Source organism: Pteronotus mesoamericanus, unplaced genomic scaffold, assembly GCF_021234165.1.
Source record: "Pteronotus mesoamericanus isolate MK-2021 breed Mesoamerican mustached bat unplaced genomic scaffold, CSHL_Meso_final contig_78, whole genome shotgun sequence".
Lineage (NCBI taxonomy): Eukaryota > Metazoa > Chordata > Mammalia > Chiroptera > Mormoopidae > Pteronotus > Pteronotus mesoamericanus.
In genome coordinates this window covers 29,846,797-29,855,290 of record NW_026555258.1, presented here as the reverse complement: position 1 = coordinate 29,855,290, position 8,494 = coordinate 29,846,797, and the positions used below count along the sequence as shown (strand labels likewise).

The 8,494-nt window shown below is 38.7% G+C and overlaps 1 protein-coding gene across 3 annotated transcripts in view; it reads left to right on the top strand.

The window, feature by feature from the left end:
* The first annotated feature begins 724 nt into the window (after nucleotides 1-724).
* The window catches only part of ZCCHC7 (zinc finger CCHC-type containing 7), a 206,889-nt gene continuing 199,119 nt past the window's right edge, over nucleotides 725-8,494 (top strand). Inside the window, exons 1-2 of one of the 3 annotated variants that reach the window (XM_054584646.1) lie at nucleotides 725-841; nucleotides 6,051-6,684. In XM_054584646.1, coding sequence (XP_054440621.1) covers nucleotides 6,075-6,684 — 610 coding nt within the window. In that variant the 5' untranslated portion in view covers nucleotides 725-841; nucleotides 6,051-6,074. Of the gene's footprint in view, nucleotides 842-3,704; nucleotides 3,787-6,050; nucleotides 6,685-8,494 lie in introns of those variants that run through there. The other 2 variants (XM_054584645.1, XM_054584647.1) reach the window with 2 other exon arrangements.

Sequence of the window (8,494 nt, the reverse complement as noted above, 5' to 3'; positions counted from 1 at the left end):
AAGCTAGAGTCTACCAATACAATCATGTAGCCTCTGAAAGCTTCCAAAGAACCAGTATTCACTTCATTCTTTAGCCAATAGTACAGCTCTTCAAGGTTCACTAAGAGTTACACTTGTGGCCTTGTAAGAAAAACAGAGCCGGAAGCACCCCAGTGTGAACTAAGTAAGTTCAACTTCAAACTAGAGGCGAAAGGTACCTGCCTAAGGTCACCTAGCGCACAGGAGAAATTAAATGCAAGGCGCCCTAGATGAGGCTTCTCGCTTGCTGGATGTCTCTGAGTCTGCCAGGTAAGCCGCCCGCCGCTTGGGCCCTTGACCATAGCCAGCCTCGGTTGAGATCCCATGCCAGAAGATACAGGTTGACCCGTGAGATCGAGAGAGGAGGAGGCGGAGCCCGTTCTGAAACCCGCTCCGCAGCATCACGGGAGGTGTAGTTTTTCTCGCGCGCACATAAGGATGCAAGCTCCTGCCAGATTTTGCCAGGTAAGTACCATCACTTCCGCGCAAGTCTTTCAAACAAAGTGTCCGCTATTATAGATGCAGACTACGTATCTTTGAAAGAAGCAGTGAAGGGAAAAGGGGAAAAGCAAGGAAAGCAAACCAAACGATTATTAGCGGGGAAAGAAAGGGTTAATAGGTGTTACGCATGCGTACAGAGAGCCCGCAGGGTGGGCGGGGACGGAAGACCACTCCCGGGAGCTGTGTTTTCCCCGGAAGTGCCTTCCCTCCTCCCGGGTCTGCGCGGACGCGTTTTCCTTACCTCATTTGTTCTCGCCCCTCCCCGTCCCTCTACGCGTTTTGGTTCCTGGTTGGTGCTTCCCGGTCGCAGCCGCGGCAGTGAGTATGTGTGTGACGGACCCCGAGCCGCCCGTGACTCGGGACCCCTGCCCGCCCTCCGCCTCGCCCGCCGGGCTGTGGAACTAGTGTGTGTTCCCTCGCCGGCCTCGGCGTTCCCCGTCTGTCCCCCACTCGTAGAGGGCGCGCGGTTCGTGGCCCCTCAGTGCGATTCTGCCCCACGCGGCTCAGCTGACCAGCTGGGATGTCCGTCTTTCCTTGCCGGGCCAAAGGCTGAGGTCGTTCGAAAAGGGCTGGGCGCCCGTGGCCTCGGTGGGGGTGGCCGTTTTGCCTGTTTTACCTCCACTACTCCCAAGATTCCCGTCTTTGGGAAAGCCGGTCAGTCAGTTGAACGCGGAGGTGCCGCCGCACCTTGATGGGGCCTGGCCAGTGAGAATCTAAGTCTTGGGCCAACTTTAGCATCTGTTGTTAGAAGCAGTACCTGCAGGGCCAGAAAAATTTTCGGAGATGTACCCCTTATGTAAAACGGGGAGATGTGGATTGTTCGCTAAGATTCCCTTTATCCCTCACATCTCGTGAGCTTGCAGTGAACTTCAACTTTAAGGAAGAGCTGCTGGTGCAGTTGGAAAACTGGCTGGGACTCAGCATGCATGAGGTGTAGCTGCGGCGGCTCTACCGCAGATTAGCTGGTGACTCTAGAAATCTCATCTTTGGACCCAATTTGCTCTTATTTCAGGGGACAGGGTTGAATTAGATCGTTCAGGCTCAAAGAATAAGTAAGTTTCCCAGGCCCCAGAGAAATAAGTTTCTCTGTTTAGAAAAGGAGAGCCTTCAATTTAGTAACTCAAGTCCCTTCCAAAACCCGACTTTCTGTTTTGAATACTTAGGCCATCACATCCAAAGAGTTTTATGTGGGCTGACTGTGTGTCTACTTCCGACACCGTTATGCTTTTGGCACATTCATTATTGCAGTTTTCTAGAGGGTCTTGAGGGTACGCAACGAACCGAGGAAGAAATGGAAGTGAGCATTGTTGTTAAGGTAGTTACAAGGGTAGTACTGCATTGCAAAAGGAAAAAGAGATGAAGGAAAGGTGAAGGAAGTGCTTTGTGACAGGATTAGTTATATCATGAGGACTTTATGTATCCCAAGAACAGCTGGGCTTGTCTGAATAAAGTTAGCATAATTTTTTCCATCAATATCTTGTATTCTCCCTCTTTTTGTGACTCGTTTCACACATTTGGATCCTCTACTCCAGTCAGATTTGTTTCAAGTGAAAGTGACATCTGAAGAATGGAGAGATACCTTAACACTAGAGTCAACTTAGTAGTTTTTAAAATCTGTCACTGTCAGGAGAGCTTACTGAAAATAAGTCAGATTTTGAAGTTGAAGATAAACTCTATTAAGTCACTTTCCAATGAAACCTGGGTTTAAAAATCAAGTTGCAGATTTAAATCTTAGGATAGATACCTCTGCTACCAAGAAGAAATATGTAGGCTAAAAGTTCTTTGAAAGGAAATAAGAGCAGAATGATCAGCTGGTAGATTGTTAGAACAGAACTATTAGTTTTAAAGATTGTGTAGTAAAATTCAAAAACTTATTTAAGTCTTCAATTGTTTAGTTTAAAAATTCAGTGAGTGAATACTTCTCCCACTTTTGTTATTTTTTATATTTGCTCCCTCTTTTGAATGTTCAGTCTTTGCAGTTATTCTCTTTGACTGTTTTATGTTTGTTAAGCCATTTTAATTGCTTAGGTGGGTTTCATTCCCAAACTAATATTTTGGTTCCTTAACATAACCTAAATCTTTTTTGGTCATGGAATTGCAATACTCTTTTTAGCACCAACTTGAGAGGCCTCCTGGGTGGTAAACTGACAAACTCATATCTATGCTTTGCCCTCCAATTAAAATGCTTCTTTCATGGTTTTTATACTCCACTGGGAAGTAAAGTGGATATTCATGAAGTAAATTTAGGTGTTAGAACCAATTCAAATATAGCGCTGAAGGAAGTTTTTTGGTTTTTTTTTTAAGTCTTGGCGGTTATTAAAAAAAGTCTTAGTGAACACTGTTGTGTCCGAAATGTGAATTGGTCCTAGTTATGTTCTTAACTAGCTACAAAACCTTGGGTAGGGCTCTTTATCTCTTTGGACCTCAGTTTCCTTATATGGAAATTGAGGATCTTGTGTGAGATAATCTGAAAGGCCTCTACCAGATTTAAAATTTTGTGATTCTTATAGGGACCTTATATTATCTAGTTAAGTATGCTTGGCATCAAAAAGCTGAGAAAGCCTTCTGAATCAAGACATATTTCATATTAATCTTTTGAGTATTCACTTTTTAAAAAAAAAAGTAAATGCATTTGAATGTAATTAAAGTAGTAACACAAACCAGAATAGCCTCAGGCAAACCTTAACCCCGGCATATATAAACTATGTGATTAGAAGAGCAAGTTATGCTGAACACAATTTTCAAGTGCAGAAGATACAAAATCCTCTTAAAGGCCATAGGGGCTAAATTGTTAAATTCATTTTTCTACATTTCAGGGAAAGAGATAAACCCTTAGACCCAAGGAAGTCAGTTTTTATTATATTTATGTAGTTTATTTTTGGCGTACATTCACAGGTGTGCCTATGGCTCTATTCTTAATCCCTTTCCTTTGGGATGACTCCAAGAGTAGTACACATTTGCAACTCTGTAATTTAGCTCTTTAATTTTTTCTGTGCTGCACCAGAATTATGTTTTATCTTAAGTCCACACTGGATCCTCAGGATGGATCCAGTGAGGATTTTGAAGGAAACATAATTCCTTTGACTTCTCTTAGAATTAATTTACCTATTAAATAAAAAGGAAAGGATTCATCTTTTATTTGAATTCCTCTGAGCTAACATTTCAATATAAACTGATAAATGCTATGAGCATTATTATTCAGACAGCTACATTCAACTAATACGACAACAGGATAGCAACCTGAAGGACAGTGCAAGGAGGAAACAGGTAAAAATGTACCTTTTGAAAAAAAAAAAGAGATTAAAAGTTTCTCTTCCCCCTCATCTTTATTGACATATAATTGACAAATAACATTGTGTAAGTTTAAGTTGTACAACATGATTTGATATACAAATATATGATTATCATATTAAGATTAGTTAAGACAGTATTAACTCACATGTTTCCTTTTATTTTTTTTCAGTAATAACATTTAGGATCTACTTTCTTAGCAGATTTCAAGTATATAGTACAGTATTAATTCAGAATTTAATCATCTTTTTCTTAAAATCTAGCTGTATTGAGGTATAATTGACATACAACCTTGTGTAAGTTTAAGATATACAACAAAAGTTGCTTTCTTTATTTCTGTAAAAAATATCCATTAATTGCAGTAATACCATTATTGGCTCTTATTTATTTGATTCTTGGAGTCAGCTGGTTTTGCCCCCAAACCTACCATCAAAACACCCTGCCATTTTGGACAGAGACTTGGTAAACTGAGAAAATGTGTAGTCTTTCTAAATTACATCTGTATAGCTAAAAGGGGAGTAAAAATAATAAATTGTTACTGTTATTGTTGTATAGGCTGTCCCTGTTTTTGAACAAATGAATTGTTTTTGCAGTATTCCATCAGTACCTAATTGAAACATCTACTGTATAGATTTTTGGTTGATGATATGAGAATAGTTATGGAATAGCTAGAGACGACAGCAAAATCTGTCCCATCGTAATTTCCATATTTTAGGCACATATTAGATTTATCAGGGCTGAAGAACAAATGCCTGATGATTTATTCATTTATTGATTCTTTATTAATTCAACAGACATTTATAGACCTGCTTAATAGGAGTTACTCCTCTGGGATCCATTGTTTAACCAAATGCATATAGTTCTTGTCTTCCTCCTGTATGTGATCTGTGCTTTTGGGAGATTTACTTTAAACTAGTAATTAGAAATATGGTGAGTGTTTTGAAAGAGCTATGGAAACCTACAAAAGGGGACATTTAATTTAGTCTGGTGGGTCAAGGAAAGCTTCCCTGAGAAAGTGATGTTTAAGCCTAGTTGAAGGATGATAGGATTTAATATGCACAGTTGGAAAATAAGGGGGGGACCCCCAAACCCCCCAGAATTATCTTCTTGTAGTACAAGCTTCCCCCGCCGGGTGAGTGTTCAGTGTACCAGCTGGCATTGTTGTGAGAGGCCGCGTTTGGCTTCAGTGAAATTCTTTTGAAGACTTTCACCATCTTTGCCCATTTCATGATGGGTGATTTATCAGTGCACCTGCCCGTACTGTACTGAGTGTTCAGCAGTTTTTGACCAAAAAACCAGCATGACCCTGAGCACCATGCTCTCTATTCACCAGATCTCGCACTCACTGACTTTTTATTGTTTCCCTGGATGAAAAAAGTCCTCAAAGGGGGGAAACAAAAAACAGCAGGAGCACTAAAAGACATCAGAATCAGTGAGTTCAAAAACTGTTTTGAGCAGTGAAAAAAAGCATCTTGATAGGTGTCTTGTATCAAATAGAGAGTAGTTTGAAGGTGACTGAAGTTTAAACATATCACAAATACACAATTTTTTATAAATTCCATTTTTTTGGGGGGTCCTCTTGTGTAAAGTTCTCCCAAAGCTAAGAGTTTTGCCTCAATTTAGGTCCTTAGTAAGTTTATATTTTATACATATCTTTTATAGCTTTCACAGAAGTAAACCAGGTTTATCAGCTATTTTAATTTATTTTTGGTCAAGGATTAGAAAACCATGATACTAATTTTTTACTTTTACGAGAATAAAAGTCTACACAAAAATAGTAGGTATAATTATTACCCATTGGAGATTTTAGTCATAGTTGAAGTAATATTCCTGTATGAGAATGTGTACCTGGAAAGGTGAGATCCAGAACCAAAGAGAAGATGAAGAATGAATGGAATAGTAAGAATTAGCTAAAATATATTTGTAATGTTTAACATTTTGGTGAAAAAGTATTTGTTGTCTGAAGCAGTGCATCACAACTTGTTTTTCCTTTCTAACATATGCAAAATACGACATTTCCTTTAAAAACTATAACTCATTTGTTGGTAGTAATTTTCATTTGGGAGAGGTGGCATTATTAGAGTAGGTCATAATTGGATTTAGAAATCCTTGGAAAAAAAGGTGCTATAAGAGAAAAAGTTATTTTTGAGAAAAGTGATGGCTTTTGTATAAAAGTTCACACTAAACAGGCATGATATGAGCTTTTAAAATACATTCTTTGTATGACTTCTCTTTTACAGCAGCATCACAGTTACCGACCTTCCATGATGTTTGGTGGTTATGAGAGTATAGAAGCATATGAAGATGACCTTTATCGTGAAGAGTCATCCAGTGAACTGAGTGTTGATAGTGAAGTGGAATTTCAGCTCTACAGCCAAGTTCATTATGCCCAGGATCTTAACAATGTCATCACGGAGGAAGAACATGAAGAAAAGAACTCTGGGGATTCTGAATCATCTAGTAGTAAGCCAAATCAGAAGAACTTAATTATCCTTTCAGATAGTGAGGTCATCCAGCTATCTGATGGGTCAGAGGTCATCACTTTGTCTGATGAAGATAGTATTTATAGATGTAGAAGAAAGAATTTTAGAGTCCAAGCGAAAGAAAAGACCCGAGGTTCTCCTGCTTCTCTTCATTCTAATGAGTTGGATGATAAGAAATACAAGAGGGATATTGAGAAACCTCAACCTGAAGAGAGATCGGGTATGATCCGAGAAGTTATGATTATAGAGGTCAGTTCAAGTGAAGAGGAAGAGAGCACCATTTCAGAAAGTGACAACGTGGAAAGCTGGATGCTCCTGGGATGTGAAGTTGATGATAAAGATGATGATATCCTTCTCAATCTTGTGGGATGTGATAACTCTGTTAATGAAGGTTAGTATCATATTGGCCATTTTGAAAAATAGTATCATCTTTAGAAGACTGCTTTTCTAGACAAAAGGGGTCTGCTCCATTTAATTCCTCACTTTTGGTCTTGTTTTTTGCCTTGTTTCTCATGAGACTCTCTTACTAATGGCTCTCTAATGGTGATCTGTCTGAACATCAGAAAGAGTATGTCAGAATATCAAAGACACTCTGCTTCTGCTGTAAGCAATTTCATAGCTGCTTCTTCCTGTTTGGCTAGAGCCATTTCTGGACCTGAAATATTATTTCCCCTCTCTCTCTGCTTGATACCACAGGTGAGTACTTCATCCACTTCTGACATTGGTCCTGTGCTCTTATTCAGCCAACTCTGTTGGGACTGTTTCTTCCTAAGTGACTTGGCTTACCCCGGAGGTAGCCAGGTAGCAAGCATAGGGAATGACTGGTACACAGAGGATATGGAATTAATATTAAGATTTTAGGAACTACATTGTAAGGTAGGAAACAGAAAAGCTGTATGTCTATAGTTGACTGTAGGAGACAGTGCAAATTCTGAGAGCTCTATCATTGAGGATTGAAATTTTGGTGTTAGTTTTGTCTCCTCTGTCACATGTCATCTAGATCTGATGCTTAAAGTCCCTTTCATTTCTCACATTTAATGTCTAATACCTGGTCTCTTGCAGTAGTTTCCTAAATGATTTTTTGAAATATATCTTCCCTACACAGTATTGTTAGACTGGTGATCCTGAAATTCATGGTACTTTACTGTTGCTCCAGAACCTTTCATGGTGCTCATTTGTCCTCAGATGAAATGATGATATTGAATGTATATCATGCTTTGGAGCTCCAGAGATTAATGAACCTTTTAAATAAGGAGCCAGATAGGAAATATTTTAGGTTTCCGGGCATTAGGATCTCCTAACTACTTAACTTTGCCCTTATTGTGGGCCTAATGCCTAATAAATGGATAGTTATTTCAACAAAATCTTATTTGTAAAAACATGTGGCTGCCTCAGGTTCTAGTAAGCCAACCCTGAGAATTTGACAGCGAAAGGAAAAAAAGAAATAGAATAGTGCATAGAAAAGAAATAGAATAGAACAGAGCAAAATCAAGTAAAGTTTTGTCAGAATAGGGTAGATCTGATAATGTTTTTAGGTAGAAGGAAAAAACTTTTGGTAGATTAGGGTGAGGGGCCAAGAAAGAGATGGAGTCAGGTGTGGGTGTTTGAATTAGTCTTAAAAGGGAAGAAACATACCATTAATTGCTACATTATCAACTATTGGTAGACTAGAGAAGAACTGCATTGTTTTGGGGGGATATTTGTATTTATTTTTATTGAGGTGAAATTAACATGACATAAAATTAACCATTTTAAGGTGTTCAATTTAGTGGCACTTAGTTCATTTGAAATGTTATAGAATCATTACCTCTGTGTATTTCCAAATCATTTTCACTACATCCAAAGTAAACTCTAAAACATTTTCATCACATCCAAAGGAAACCCTGCCTGCATCGAAGTCATTTTCATTCTTTTCTCCTCTAGACCCTGGCAATCACTAATCTGTTTTCTGTCTCTGTGGATTTACCTGTTCAGGATATTTTATGTCAATAGAATCATGCAATATGTGTGACCTTTCGTGTCTGGTGTTCACTTAGCATAATATTTTGGAGATTTATGCATGTTGAAGTTTATATCAGTATTTCATTCCTTTTTAAGGCTGAATAATACTCCATTCTGTGAATATACCACATTTTGTTTATCTATTCAATTTGTTGATGAACATATAGGTTATTTTTATTTTTTTGGCTATTGTGAATAGT